Source organism: Bemisia tabaci, chromosome 9 (genome assembly GCF_918797505.1).
Source record: "Bemisia tabaci chromosome 9, PGI_BMITA_v3".
Taxonomy (NCBI): Eukaryota; Metazoa; Arthropoda; class Insecta; order Hemiptera; family Aleyrodidae; genus Bemisia; species Bemisia tabaci.
This window is the reverse complement of record NC_092801.1, coordinates 13,633,823-13,649,930: the sequence shown is the minus strand read 5'-3', so window position 1 is coordinate 13,649,930 and position 16,108 is coordinate 13,633,823. Positions and strand designations below refer to the sequence as shown.

At 40.1% G+C, this 16,108-nt stretch overlaps 1 protein-coding gene across 4 annotated transcripts in view; it reads left to right on the top strand.

The window, feature by feature from the left end:
* The first annotated feature begins 2,084 nt into the window (after window positions 1–2,084).
* The window catches only part of orb (polyadenylation element binding protein orb), a 32,605-nt gene continuing 18,581 nt past the window's right edge, over window positions 2,085–16,108 (top strand). Inside the window, exons 1-3 of one of the 4 annotated variants that reach the window (XM_019053165.2) lie at window positions 2,085–2,297; window positions 3,314–3,428; window positions 4,159–4,310. In XM_019053165.2, coding sequence (XP_018908710.2) covers window positions 2,247–2,297; window positions 3,314–3,428; window positions 4,159–4,310 — 318 coding nt within the window. In that variant the 5' untranslated portion in view covers window positions 2,085–2,246. Of the gene's footprint in view, window positions 2,302–3,313; window positions 3,429–4,158; window positions 4,311–13,378; window positions 13,462–16,108 lie in introns of those variants that run through there. The other 3 variants (XM_072304624.1, XM_019053166.2, XM_019053167.2) reach the window with 3 other exon arrangements.

The following is a 16,108-nucleotide window of genomic DNA, read 5'->3' as shown; positions in this document are numbered from 1 at the left end:
CAATATTGTCAACACATGAGAGCAGCCTCCGTCCCTTATTGGAAATCGCGCTCAGAGAATTGTAGTAAGAAATTGCCAAGATTAAAAGATTTCGGCAAACAATTTTCTCGTTAGTAGAATCTGGGATTTATTTACTTTCTTTTTTTTCATAAAACTTCCATTTTTTATTATTGTGCCTAAGCAAATACAACTCTGAAATTGCAAAATCTGGAAATTTTATGTCTCATCCGAAAAGCCTCCAAGGAGCACCCACAAATATGCGTTAACGAACAGCGTAAGTACACTCAATGTAATCGGTAGTCTTGGATGTTTTTCGTCAGAAATAAGAAATGTGGTCATTTTTAAATTACTTTCCTACAAATCACGCAGCTCATTTCGGTGACATGGGGGAGGGGGGGGGGGGGCAATGTGTTACGCAGCGTCACAGGGAGTAAGGGGGCAACATGGAAAAAACTTAACGATTTTTAGGGATCTTCCTAGGTTTTCAAAATATTTTTTGTCTGTTGTCTCCAGGGTTGATGGTAAGCAGTAGGGTGTTCGAGTTTAGCGGTTTGTAACTTAGGGAAGACTCCTCATTGAAGGGTAAGTTTCACGCGAATGAATGTACAAGGAGAGGGGCCGATTAATATACGTAATGCGCTAAGGGGTAGTGGTCCTTAGCCTGCGTTACGGGTGCGTTAACGGTGGGGGGGGGGGGGCAGCAGGTGGTTAGTCCAGGGCTGCGCCGCGTAACGCTGAAATCGACGCGTAGCGTCAATTTTTTAAAAATTAGATGAAGATGAAAAGTTGATGCGAAGTCAGCGAGGTGGCAATTTTTCATCCGAGCGATCAGTCATAGAACGCCGAAAGAGGGAGGGGTCGAATAGAACGTCTCGTGTTTTTTTAGGGCTGGCAGAAAAAAATCCGATTTTCTGATGGGCAGTTAGCGTAAACCCGCCAACGCCAATGTGTTACCTGTTTTCCCTCGATGATATTCTCCTCCGACCCCCTTATTCGTCTCTCCCCCCCCCCCATTTTTCTTCTCTCCCCAATCCTTCATCCCCTCCCCCGTTTTTCTGAAAAAAAGGAAACAAAGTTTCGTTTAATTTTCAAAAAAACAATGATTTATTGACACGTGAAAACTAAGCTTTCTGCAGTGGAAAAGGAGACGAAACTGCTGATTACAGCCTGAAATTGCCTCTTAAGTTTTCCTGGGAAAAGCCCCCCCCAGACCCCCCCCCCCCACCTACTGGAAGGAGTCCGCGCATAATTCCTAGATAGGTACCCGCGGCTGTTTTGAGGGGGAGGGGTGGTTGCAAAGGAATTAAATAGGGGGGAGGGGGAGGGGTAATTTTAATGGGTCATTTAATTTTTTTCAAAAGAACAAGTGTGCGGAATCCTGTTAAAATTTTATGGACTTTGCAATGTATTAAATAAGCAGAAAATTCACCGAAAGTACAAAAATCCGCACACCGTTTTCATGTGTATATAATTAAATTGCCCAATTAAATGGAATTAGCTGATGTGGCTTGTTTCCTTCTTGCTTTAAAATAGAGGGGGACTCTCCTTTAAAGTACTGTCCATTTCTACATATATCCGTGACACCTTTCTTGCGAACACTAGAGCGAATACCTTTTTCGGGAGACACTTTTCTCAGGTTTTTGGGATTTTCTGCCTGCGATTTCCGCCCCTTTTTCTACGAAACAAAACTACGTAGCAAATTATGTTGGATAAACGCATCGCGTAAGATTTCCTCCTTTGGAAATCATCTTATCGCACATCGAGTCAGATCCTTTGCCTTTGGGCGTGCCGCCCCTCAGACGAGGGAAGCCTTGTCTGTGGTCCTAGACGCTTTTCCCCGAAATCGGCAACAGAATATTACAGGTGCAGGTGTTCGTTTATTCACATCCTGTCTCTTGCCACCTTTCTTGCTAATTTTACCAATCTGAAATCTTTTCCTTATCTGTGGTCAAGAAACGCCGCCGAAGTACCTGGGGTGGGTTTATCAGTCGTGTGTTTTTCTCCTTCTTTCTCTATCCTTCCCCCTCCGTACCACTCTCCAACTTCAGCGGCCACCCCGCACTCCCCTCTTCGCCCCGCGAAACCAATCCGAGCGAATCCCTCCTGGCCGCAGAGTTCGTCTCGCGCTCGTCCGATGAGGAAGCGTCCGTGATCGTACCCGGTGATACTTCTTTAGTTTTAAGTTCTGTATCAACTTTTAGTGTCAGTTTTATTGTTAAACTGAAAGTGAACTTGTAGTTTTAATCATGAAAGGCGACTGCATTAAGATGCCTCTCAGTGGCAGCACACTTCGACAAGTAAGTGTTCTTCCTCAACACATTTTTAGCTAATTTTTTGTGTACTTACTTGTAGCTTCATACTTTCTGTCCTCTCAGTGACTCATGATCGACGGACGTTGAATCCATCCTGAATTTTCTGTCCCTTTACATCAATCTGCAAGCTTCATGTTACCTGTGAGTAAAGGTTTAACTATCTTGAACCTTGTGGCCTATCTATTTCACTAAGTTTTCACTTGCAGTCACTTCAAATGTGAAGTACGGTAGTGGGTTTGTTTAACAAATTTTGTTGTCACCCTCTTAACCTTTCGTCGCTACCGTACCTAATTTTCCGCAAATATTTACTGAGTATCCTGTTTTCTTGAATCCTTCTGTACGTGTGTACGTATCATTTACGGCACCTGAATTCTATCTTCCATCTTCGATTCCTCAACGAAGCGTTTCTACCTCCATGTGTCGGACCTGTGGCTAAAGTCTACAAATTCTATCACTTTTCGGCGTCCTCAAAGCGAAATTTTCCTCGCTCAGTTCTCTTCCTAACCTCAGTACTTTCGCAGCCTTGCTCCTGAGGATTTTAGCTCTTACCTCTTGTTTCTGAGCTTGTTAGAACTTCAACTAAACATGTTCGAGGTATGTTCTTAAGCTTTTAAGTCCAAGTCTAGAAGATCCTTTGGTTAAGAGGGAGCCAATTTTTATTTTATCCGTGATTTTTCTCCACTCAAGCCTATTCTTGTCTTACTTAATGCGAAGTACCTGACATTGTCAGCAAGTGACTTCAGCAGTCTCATATCGTTCAATTCCAGTCAAATGTTTGTCTCTGAACTCCTTTTTCGGCTGATGAAGAGGCAATCATTTCATGCATCCATTTCAGTTAAGTTAATCACAAATTTCTGATGGATGTAATTTTTCAAGAGAGTAAGCAGGACTGCCTTTAACTCAACATACTTGAATTTTGATCAGTGGATTTACCTTTCCAAATCCATGTTTGGTAAGTTTGCTGCCAAATTTTCACTGAGTATTTTTATTAACTTTTGCAGAAGAATTCGTCTCTCGGGTCATGGTTCCAACAGGAAGATGAGGTTGTCTTTCATCGCCAGGGAAGTCTTGACTCTGATTGCAGGACAGAATCATCTTTCAGCCCATCACCTCCAAGTAAGTAATGGCCAAATCATATTTATCTTTACCTCTAATCCTTCCCTGGTTTTACTTCAAACCCAGCAATGAACAATTAATCTCAAGTCCTAATTAGTCGCTCCTACCCCTGCATATCCAAGCCATATCATTCAGTCCCAAATTACCTCTTAGATAATCAGTGTAGATCTATGCCTGCCTCTCCTCCTGCTCTTTCTTTGAGGAGACAGTTTTTTGCTGATTGATGCGTGGAAATTTATTGTTCTAGTTAAAGTATCTTGTGAATTGCAATCAATTTCCTCCTTTGATTCAGGTGATAATTTGCTGTTGATATTCCTTTATAAATACTTATTAATTACCATATTCAGTCATTAGTGCATATAGAGGTGTGTCTGTCCTCTCATTAACCTATTTCAAGTTACTCTCATTTACCTATTTCAAGTTAAGATCCTATGATTTATGCTCTTCTGCGGTATCAATGCACAATGCTAACAATATTTTTAGTCCTACCTGTTGGGAAATCCGAAAGAATTTTAACTTACTTTTAGCCGATTTCTCACAGGAATGATTTTGCTTGGTATGTGTATTATTTAATAGTTTGCACACTGCCTCCATTTTATTGAAATTATTGTGCAGCTGCAGCTGTTTTCAAACACTGATCTAATCTCCTCTCCTCTTAGTTTTTCTGTCTTTGATTCTGAAGAGTCTCATGCGGTTGAGTAATTTAAGTGTCCTCGGGTTATTTTTGCAGCTGATACTCGCATGACAGTTTCTGACCTTTTTACTAACCTGAATGCACCCAGGAGCTCTTACATCGGGAGTGCCAACGGATCAAACGGACAAGGCTTGGACTATTTTAACAACTCGATCCAATCACCCTCGTACTCAAGCCAGACTTCACAGGTAAGATTATAAATGAAAAAAAGCATTTAATTATCTGTTTGCACATCTACAAGTTTTTTCCAGGGAATTTTCAATCGGTACAGGGAGGGGGGGGGGGGGGGCGGCCAAGGCCCATTTATCCTTCTCAGAGGCCCACTGTTAATAAGCGAGTAAATTTGATTCAAAGTTTGGTGGAAGGGAGTCAGCCAGTCCCCCCTTTCAGAGGACCGCTCTGCTTTATCTCTGATGCTCAAATAATGTCTGTTTGCTGCCTACATTTTGAGGTTTCCAATTTTACTGGCAGCCTCCTGCTTTTGTATTTGAATAATTAATTGCATGTATTCCCATTTTTATAATACACATCATACTCATAATATTTTATTGGCTCAGGGCTTACCATAAGATGAATTTTTCCCCCCTCTAGTTTCAAACTAGGCACTTTTTGATGAATATGGAGGATATGTGTACTGGTTTGCCAAGGACATTAAGTGGTCCTCTTTTCTCTGAAGGCAATGCCTTAATTGGACTGAGTTCATCAGAAAGGAACCAACCCACATTTTGGAAAAAATTGAGTTATGAGTGGTTTTGAGCTCAGCTAGTCGTACATTTTCTTCTACCAAAAATTCTAAGACCAGAATAAATATTTACTTCGTGAAAAAAGGGGTTGAAGTTATTTTTTTACATTGAGTCTTATGGAGAAATGCAGCTTTAAACCTAATTTTACCCATCAACATAATTAGGCTTGGTTCCTTTCTGATGAACTCGATCCAATTAACATTATATTATTTTCGTGGTTTTTGTAATTCACTTACAAACTATTCCCCCTGTTTGAAATGAATTCAGCAAAGTAGTTTCATTGCGTACATGTTGGGAAACTTTCCCTTTCATTTGTACACTAGTGCAGTGCAGTGGTGGTCCGTTCACATTGCAGCTTCACTCCTTGGGAATATGAATGGATGATTAAATTGTGTGGCTTGCCAAGTGGAAATGGCTTATTGGCTTGTTTTTTTCTCTCTCTCTTTAACTGCAGTCCGGTTTTCATGAGATAATATCAATTTTTTTCCGTGTTTTACTATCAATCTGAAGTTGGTAACTAGATACGAAGCAATTCAGTTGAGCCGAAACTTTTTTTTTTATTTTAAGCCACTTTAAGCCGATGGGTCGGAAAATTAGGGAAAACTCCTGATGTCATCTTTGGATGTCCCCTCAAGTGGTATACCATATGAATTCTTGTAGAGTTGTATTGCCAGGTCTGTCTTGTCGAAGATGCAGGGTATTTCGTGAGAAATTTCTGCAATCTGCACACTTCAGTAAAAATGATCTTTGCTCTCCCATGCATCACCCAAAAATGTCCAAATGATTTCTAGCAGCTACACGCTCCCCTAGGCAATTTATGGCTGTTGAATCCAGGGAGGAATTATTTATTTTTCATTTTTGCACCAGTTCTCTGAAAGTTCGAATTTTCCCTGGGAAAGTCCTTTTTCTTCGGAAAATGTCAATTTTCCGGGAAATTGTCGGGCGGAGAAAAACTGAGCCAATTTTTTGGACTCTGCCAGCTCCAAATCACACGTTTGAATTCTCGATTGAATGCTCAGCGGTTTTTCCAGTAATAAAGAGGAAAACAAAGGAAATATATAAAAGTAAAACAAACTAACCCCCCCCCCTCCCCGCATTGTGAAATGATGTGTACCGGAAAACAGTCCCGCGATCGTTACGAAATTCGGTCGCGCTCGCTTTGACTTTTTTTTAACGCAACGGTGCATCGGAACAACGCCGTAAAATTATTCAAATATTGCCGAATCCTTAGGATGACTTGACTATTTATCCTCAAGGAAAGTATCTCGAATATTCTCTGCAAAACCCGTAAGAAAACTCTTGTTTGAGTCGCGCCCTAAAATTCACATAGAAAGATTCCCTGATCTTCCAGAGGATTCGTATGTTATCAGGCGGAATTCAGCGTCGTCCTTATGTTCCTAGAAAATTCCATATTCTCTTATTTAAAAACAACTTCAAAGAGCACGAGATTGAATTACGAATTGAATCTTCCGAAAAAATTATTGTTCAAGACAAATCGTTAGATTCCCGAGTTTTCAGGAAATCCGTATTTTATCAGGTAAAATTAGACATTGTTCGAGCAGAAGTGGATCCAGCATTTTGGCAACACCGGGTTTCCTCTATTAAGACGTATGTGAAATAATCGATTTTCTCGGAGCACCTGCCCCTCCAAGAGTCGATACATTTCCATAGGTTTTAATAGAAAGAAACAATGTTGCCAATTTGCCGCATCCGCCAATTTGTTCGAGTGGCCATGTCGTTGGCCGAAGTGCGGAAGCACGTATCTATTCTGCCGTGCTGAGGAAAAAACGCCGTATGAACCTTCAGGCGCTGCCAAATTTCCTTTAATAAAATGTGAATCTCCTATTAACTTAGGAATATTTTCCTCCCAATTCTTCAGGTAATTTTGTTCGCAATTTCGCCTGAAGATTCTGAAAATTTGAAGGAAAAATATTCGTAGCTATCCTCAAGAATAAGCGTTTTATCGAAGGAAAGTTGGCACTTCTCGAATGTTCATACGGCGTTTTTCCTTAGCCAGGGTGTCTGCAGGTCTGGAAAACCGGGAAAAATCAGGGAATTTGATCACTGTCTGGAAAACCGGGAAAAGTCAGGGAATTCGATCGAAAACCGGTGAAAGTCAGGGAATTTTTGCAATTCGAACATTTCGCGGCTATTTTTGCTCGTCACTGCCGAATTGGCCGAGTAGCGCGCTCGCGTGGCTGATAATGTAAACTGCTCTGTTTAACCAGTTTGCAACACGGCCGCTAGGTTCACTAATGTGTGTTCGCTAACTTTAAAGATCGAATCGATCTGCCCTATTTAATTGATCTACTTAATTCATGCCAAATGGCAAGATAGACTAAATAGACTTGAATGAAGTTCACTTGCTAACAGCAGAAAATTACAGTAAATAATGATAGGAAACTAAGTGCCCCAGTTTGGAGCCGACGGTTAATCAATTTTTTCAATAAGTTAGGAAATATAATGAAAGTGCCAGAATTTTAGTTTTTCTTTAACTGAGTAAAGAAATATTTAATGTCAACTGCATTTTGCATGAAATTTTTCTGGTTCTTAAATCAACATGTTCACAGCTGGTGCATCCATCTTGTAGAAATATTATTGGTGGATCATGATCATATTCTAACAAGCCAACGTTTGTTGAGTATAAGACAAATTCAATACCAACAATAGGTTCTGGGATCCATTGAATTAATTGGCCTTAAATTAAAAAAAAAAAAATCCCGAATCAAACTTTATCTAAAATCGAGGAGAAACTCGTATTTCCTCTTGATTATAGCAAAATCTACCTGAGTTGGGCACATTTACAACTCTTGTTTTATATTTTAAGAAAAAGAGACTTGTATTTTCAGGGCACTAAGTAATATGCCAATCTTTATGAAACCACCAGGGTGAACTATAGTTTGAATTTTCAAAAGTATACGGGGCAATATGTCACGAAGAAAGCGTAGTAGAGCTTGAAAATTTTTGAAGGTGAATTTTAGTCTGAGTATACCATTTTGGAATCAGCTTTATTTTGAGTATTTAGGATCTCGTTCCTTTCAAAAGTATTACTCAACTCCTTCCAACGCCAAGGTAATTCAGAATATGACTTTACGGGGTCATTCCTAAGGATAGTTTTTTTTAATATTTTCTAACTAGTTCATCGTATGGCTAAACCCAAAAAGTCAGGGAATTTTGTCATTTTTTGTCATGGAAAACCTAGAATTGTCAGGGAATTTCATTTTGAAAATCTTGTAGACACCCTGTTAGCGCGGCAGTATTGCGGTGTTTAAAATTATTCGCTCCTCGTTGATTATTTTGGAAGAGAAACTAGTCTAATTTGTAGCTTGAAAAGACAGAATATGGTACTGATTAGAGTAAAAATCAAGGAAGTTTTCAAGAAATTACTCCCGGCATTCCTCAGATTAAATTAAGTATGATAGGAAATCTGCAACGTCGCAAATCGAGATACGGGGTTTCCCACTGAAGCCATCGATATGATAGTCCTAAAATTCTCTCGGTAAACTACACGTGAGTACCTCGGTAAGGAGGAGCGCTTTGCATACTTTTCTTCGAATCGTGTATTAATTCTACGGATTTTTCCGGTAAAAGTTCCCGGAAAAATGCACAAGGGAAGACTTTCTAAAAATTCCTATTATTAAGAGACATTTAGCAACGTTGGGGCATTTAGCAACTTATGGCGTTATTCCTCTCCATGGTGGTACAGGGTCGTCAATTTTTTGAAGCGGGAGCGGTTTTTTTTTCAAGTTCAACCAATGCTCCGCCTTGTATCTACCTCGATGGGAAAGTGACTTCATTCGCTAAGGTGAGGATTAATAGAGTTCTTGTGGTTTGTTGCTGAGGTTGTTCGGGGCGGAGCCAAAGTGACGATTCTATCGTCTTCCCTTTTACGGTCCTCTTCTTCTGTAAGTTATACAGGGTGCTGCAGTCTTCCCCCAGTCAGAACCAAGGCCCCTCACCAGTATCCCGGCGAAGGTGGAATCTTGTATTCGATTTTATGTCTTGGCTGCGTTACGGAATATGCTGTATCATTCAAGTGTCAGAATGACATGCGATTTATCGCATCAATTTGTTCCATTTTTTCGGCTACTCGTCGTTTTTCTCGAATTTCGAGATCGTAATTCTGTTCGACAAGCAAATTCAACGTCTTAAAGGCGTTGGTTTTTTTTCTCTCTCTTTTCTTTTCTCTTTAGAGGCAAAATATTGCATTCGATACTGATATCGAAACTGCACTCGAATGCGATATTTTTCCTCTAAAAAAAGTCCGTAAGTCCGTAGCCACGTATCTCATTTGCGGTGTCTGAAAAGCTCCGCTCCTGCGTTATTTTTTCTAAGATGATCAAATAGACATCATTCCTTGAAATTTTTGCAGATTTTCCTTCGCCCATAGAAAAAAGAAATCACAACAGTTCTCAAGAATTGCCGTTGAGAAGTTTTTTATTTAAAAAATGAAGTATGAAAGGAAGTCTGCAACGTCGCAAACAGAGATGGTTGCGGACTTCCACCGTCGATATAGTGCAGCGCATGCAAAAATGAAACATTTTATTAGATTCGTCAAGAAGTTGATTTGTAAATTATAGAAAGTGTCAAGGTATTCGAGTAACAAATCAGGAAAATCTCATATAAAATTTGAAGAGACACTCGGTTGTTGTTTTTTTGTTAAACAAACGGAAAACTAGAGGGAATTAGGCAGACACCCGGTTTTTGTTGCTTGTTAAATAAAGGAAAAATTAGAAGAAATTAAGCATGAACCTCACGTATTAGATTTTTCTTGAGTGAAGGAAAAATTAAGGGTAATTAGGCATTTCTAATATGCTATGCTAAGGATGAACGTCATATGAACATTCGAAAGTTGCGAAATTTCCCTGGTTAAAACCTGTATATTTGAGGAAAACTATGCAAATTTCCCCTAGGAATTTTCATATATTTTACATTAAATTGCGAACGAATCTGTCTGAATAATTTGAGGAAAATTATTCACAATTTTCCCACTAAATTCGCTCTTTATCGAAGGAAATATGGCAACTTCTGAAGGCTCATACGGCGTTCTCCCTTCGCACGGCAATGCTGTAGTCTAGCTTTTCATGGTCAAAATCTGCCCGTTCAAGAGAAGATGATTTCTCTGCTCTGAACGCATGTCAAACGGTCAAAATCAGTCTTCCATGGCGTTAGAGAATCCTCCCTTAGACCTTACTCGGCGCATTCCGTGAAGTGTCACTTCTCTCTGCGAAGATTAGCTCTTTCGCTTGGATGCAAAGTCCGTTCTTTTGTCTCTACACTCAGCAGTTTCAATTCGGGTGTTACGTAAGGAGCCGGAAGGTCTTTTCCCTCTTCGATTTTCATTCCCGGCGCTGATAAAAGAACCGGTTGGCTGCCGAAACCCGAAACCGTGCGCAGGCCCAGACATCCGGCGTAGCTCGTGCTCCGGTCTTATCAGCCGCCAAGTCGTCGCCACTCCACCACCGACTGACCGACCGACCGGGGCGAGAAAGACCTTCTCTGCGGCCCTTTTTCTTGGAATTGGCGACCAGTTGTCGCCTGAGGAGATGATTAGAGATCCTCTGATCAACAATATTGCGTGAAAGATCATCTCCCCCTTTTTTCCTGCATTTTGCGTGATCTCTGTCTGCGTTGCCTGATCAGGAGACGTTTTGATACTACGTTTCAACGTTGCGAGATTTGCTTAGGCAGGGTTGCTCAAGTGACTTGAAAATTACGAAATTTCCGTGAAATATTTCATCAAATGAATTGCAAAAAGGAACCACTAGCATTGCAATTTGGCTTGTGCAACTTCTTTTGTCTTGGAGGAAAAACCCGATTATCCATCAATAGTTTCTATTTTACTCGCTAAAAACTGTAAATTTAAGACAAAAATTACCATCTTTTCATAGTTTTTCACGATTTCCGCAATTTTATTGCAGAAGATGAAGTTGCACAATCTTAGCATCATTGCAATGCTAGTGGTTCCTTTTTGCAAAATGCAATCCAAATGTCATTAAGGTGATTCGTCAAGCTCAAGTGACGTGGCCGAACTGGCATGCGTTATATCGCATCTTTTAGGTCGAAAATCTCGGCAGATTTTGAAATTTAAGCAAGGAAAAGGACGATTGCCCCTGCGCATGAGCTTTAAGAATCATTCTAAACCCAAAAATCGGAAAATTCAGAGAAACGAAAGCAGAATAGTGTTTGGAAAAAAACCTCGCATTCGATACAGAAATCGATAGCTGTATCGAATGCGAGGTTTTTTCCAAACACTCTTCTGCTTTCATTTCTCTGAATTTTTCCGATTTTTGGGTTTAGAATGATTCTTTAGGCTCATGCGCAGGGGCTATCGTCCTTTCTTTGCTGAAAATTCAAAATCTGCCGAGATTTTTTACCTAAAAGATGCGATACATCGCATGCCAGTTCAACCACTTCCTTTGAGCTTGACGAATCACCTTAAGCTGTAAGTAAGAAAGAAATGGCAGGGTTTAGGTGTGGGCAGGCAACATGCACCAAGGAACACCAGAAATGAAAAACCTCTTTTTTTTAGTGTATTTTCCGAAGGAAATACACTATTGCGTTTTTTAATTTTGCATTCCATTTCTTTGAATGGTTGTCGGTGGTATCTTTCATCGTTTAATGACATTTCACAGAATATTTCGCATGGAACTCGAAACATTTTCTTCTTCGTGAAACATTTCAACCCCGCATTCCTCATTTTGGAAACAGCCCACCTCGGGGACATTGAAAATTCCGATCACTGTAGAAAAGGTGTGTTTAGGAGCGCGCGCATCTCCTACTATTTTTTCTTCTTCTTCTAGTCGAATTTTTCTTTTCTCATTTTACTTTGGAAAGTTAGGCACGAATTGTGGACCGTGTTTATCAATAAGGAACCTAACCAAACTTTCAGAATAATTCATTTATAGATTTTTTGCTACCCTGGGCACTATCAAGTCCCGCTTCTTCTTGTGTGAATCAAGCCGAAGGTCTTGCCGGGAAAGATCCGATGTCTCAAACGATGACTAAAAGTCGCTTCTTGAATTTGACTTGCCGCCGCTCTCAATGCAAGTCGTTTTAATGTGATGAAGAGCCTCCCCGATTGTGTCTCTTGATTCGCAGCCAATTTCAACCCCCTGAACTCCCCTCTCCCGTTCTTTTTGGAGGAATCGATGGGACCTCGCTCTTATTGTGACCGCCGTTTTTAGGTCTAAGTAAGCGATTCGCGAACTTCATTATATCCCATCGAAAACATGTACACTTGTGAAAACTGTGCCGTTCAGTTAAAAATATTGAAGATTACGTTTTCCAATACAATGAATGGTATCACTATGGGTCGTAATTTTCACGATGTTTTATTCCCTGAACATTCTGAATCAAATTTTGTCAATACTTTTTCCCTACCTATTTTGTTTCAATCATTTTGGAAAGAGTGTACGAGCAACTCTCAATATATCGCTCTCTATTGACTTCTTCCAGTCGGAGAAATACGTAAAAAATATAAATGTTTTCGAAAAAATCTAAAACCTACACAATGGTGGCACTTGATTCTCAAATTTAAACACCATCTTGTAGGTCTCAGTTTTTTTTTCGAAATTATTTTTATTGTTAACTTATTTTCCCGACTGAAAATGGCTCAGTACTGAGCCGGAACGTCTGTGGTTTTTTAGCTTCATTTCTCGTTTTAACCCCCTTGTTTTTTCATGATATCATTGTCGCGGACTGCTGTGTAAAAATTTCCCTGGAGTTTGCCCATTTTAAGACAAGCTTCAGAGCATTTGTACTAGCATGTCCCGAAGTCCCATCTAAAAATCTGCCTCTTGTTTGTCCAGCACGAGTTTGTCCGAATTTGGCATAGAGAAAAAAAAGGAGGTGTTTGCATTTCGGGCATCTTGGAATTTTTTGATGATTTGATGACGTAGGTCGGTACAGCGACGTCCCCTTCACGCTAAACGTCGTTGTACCGACCTACGTCATCAAATCATCAAAAACTTCCAAGATGCCCAAAATGCAAACACCTCCTTTTTTTTCCTCTGTGCGAATTTGGATTGTGGAAATTCTGTCGGTGACTTGCCTTTGCAAAGACCAACACTTAGCGAATAGCAAACTATTTCGCACTTTCACTTCCTATTCAATGCGGGTGGTTGAACAAGAACAGAGAAGTGAGCCGATGCCGGGAAGTAGTTCGTCGAAATCCGAAAACTACCCTTGCATGGTATTCATTTCTGTCACTATGCGCACGTGCGCCGTCAAGGGTGTTAGTTTATCGGGTTCTCACTCCAATACTTAACAATCTTGGGTTGTCGGAATTTCGGAAAACTCTGTCTGTCGGTCGATGGCCTGCTGCTATTGTTCTGTTCTGCCGACTCAAGCGGTCGGTCTTCTTGAGATCCTTTTCTTCTTGGTTTTCGTCCTTTTCTTTATTGCCCACCCGCACGTGCGCAGTCCTAGACCCCAATCCCCTCAGGATGGACCGGGGGGTGGGGGGTTTGTCCATGGCACATGCCTGCAAATCCTACGTAGATGGTTAGTTGTGACACAAGTCAAGTCAGGCGAAGTTTCCTTTAGTTGGTGTGACGTTACCGCGAGCTCATTTTGACGAAAAATTTTAATTGTGGTAAGATTTTTTTTAAATAATTTAATTAAAATAATCATCTATATCAATTTGAATTATATTTATAGTCAACAAATTATGAGCTTCTCTGAATGAAGTCCATTCGGTAGCGCTAGTTACAGGCATGAACTAGAATCCAATTTTATGTCCGAGAGAGAGAGAGAGAGAGAGAGAGAGAGAGAGAGAGAGAGAGAGAGAGAGAGAGAGAGAGAGAAGGAGAAATTCCAAACGTGCCATCGAAGGGTCATATTTTAACTTTTGCCAGACTAATTATTGTGAGTAGAATTGAGTTGTGAGTTGGTTTTCCCGGTTAAAAATCCAAGGAATCGACGAATGCGACTGATCGGTCCGAAATTCACTTCTGGAACCGCTGATTGCGAGGGTGGTCGCAACGCAGGCTGAGACTTCCCGCCGTTGGGCTACGTTTTTCATGTCCGGTGTTTGCAAAGCTCGAAATGTGTTGATTTGCCGTTCTCCAATTTTGATGTTTTTCTCCAAGTGATAATTTATTAAAATGTCCGCGTGTTTCCTTGTACTATACGATACGACCTATCTTTTCAGCGCGATATATCGCATCCATTGGTTCCATTTTTTCAGCTACCCGTCATTTTTCTCCAATTTTGAGATCGCAATTCTGTTGTCAGGAGACTGAAGCACTCGCCAATTTTAACAAAGAATGTCAACGTAATAAATGCGTGGTTTTTTTTCATTCGAGTGCAGTTTCGATATCAGTATCGAATGCGATGTTTTCCCTCTAAAATAACCACGCCTTTAGTACGTTGAATTTCTTTGTTGAAATTGGAAAGTGAGTGCTTTAGTCTCCTGACAACAGGATTGCGATCTCAAAATTGGAGAAAAATGACGAATTGCTGAAAAATCGGAACCAATTGATGCGATATATCGCATGCCGTTCTAACATGAAATATGGCATCCATCAAATCACCTTAAGGGCCTGGCTCAATCACAACTATTCGGTTACAGCTCATGGTGGCAAAATTTCATGATAAGTTAAATCTTGAAAATTCACGTGAATCATTTCTCATAAATTAATGGAAGATATTGAAAAATACCGGTTCTTTTTCATGTTTCGCCTCTTGTAAAAATTGTGACTTTTCTTTTTTGTGTTTGAGTGCGGGTTGCATACTCGAGCCCCCGAAAAATATGGAATATTTCACAGCCGCGTTGAATTTCATGAAACATTTTACTGAAATTTCCAATCATTCATTTCTCTCTTACGCTTCATGCAACCCTGGACAACAGCTTTTTAGTGTATTTTCCGGTTACAGCTCAGGGTGGCATTTCATGACAAGTTAAATCTTGAAAATTCACGTGAATTATTTCTCATAAATTAATGGAAGATATTGAAAAATACCGGTTCTTTTTCATGTTTCGCCTAATGTAAAAATTGTGACTTTTTTCTTTTGTGTGTTTGAGTGCGGACTGCATACTGTAGCCCCCGAAAAATATGGAATATTTCACAGCCGCGTTAAATTTCATAAAACATTTTACTGAAATTTCCAATCATTCATTTCCTTCTTACGCTTCATGCAACCCTGGACAACAGCTTTTTTTGTTTTCTAATGTATTTGCCGTGGTGACACCGATGGATCGACACAGCCGTCTCATGGTTTTTTCACGCTACGTGGTCGCGCTCCTCTGGATGATGAAATCACAGGCCTCGAAAAGTTTATCTCTCTTAATGCCTGATGTGTACTGTGTCCTTTGTGTACGAGTCGAGACATCTGTTTTTTGTTAGTTCGTAAGCGCATCGAAGTTCATCTACAGCCCCCGGTCCCCTAGGCTGCCTTGCCAAGGAAAAACGTCGTATGAACACCCAAGAGTTGCCAAATTTTCTTTAACTCTAAGGAAATTATTAATTTAATTTTTTTACTTTAATTTACACTTACTTCACAGTTATTACTTAATTTTTTTCCTTAATCAATATTAATTTTTGATTCAAACAATGAATATTTCTACCTGAAATCTCAGAAGATTCTTTCTTTGCAATGTGATCCAAATATCTCCTTTTCCTGAAAATTCATAATATACCGAAAGAAATTTGGCAACGCACGAAGGTTCATACGGCGTTTTTTCGTAGCACGGCAGCAGAGTTCGCCCGGCGAAATGCGGGGGTTCAGCTCTTTTATTTTGTGTTCCAACTTGTCTCTCATACAGGGTTTTTCTGAAATTTCCGAAACAATCTGAACAAAGACGTAATTCAAGTTATTGAAGTTCCTATCCCAAATTTTCCTTCGGAAGATATTGTCTCGTTAGCGATGGCTCATAGGTGAATTATTGTCACGGTTTTTGGCGTGGTCAAACCGGCGTGCGATAAATCGCATCGCTTAAGGGTGAAATCTCGACAGATTTTAAATTTTTTGCTTTTGGACCAAGCCACTTGAGGCGTATGAACCTCACGAATCCTCCTCTCTGGGCCAAAACATTGGCAAAATTTAGAGCAACAAAAGCCAGATCCGTTTGGTTAAAAAAAAAAGAAGAAAAAAAAAAAAAAAAAAAACTTAATTTCGAGACTGACAGCGATTTCTGTATTGAATCCATGTTCTATCTCTAGGAAAGATCCTCATTTCTCTGAATTTTGCCAAGTTTTTGGGTTAGAATGATTCTTTGGGCTCATGCGCAGCAGGGGCTT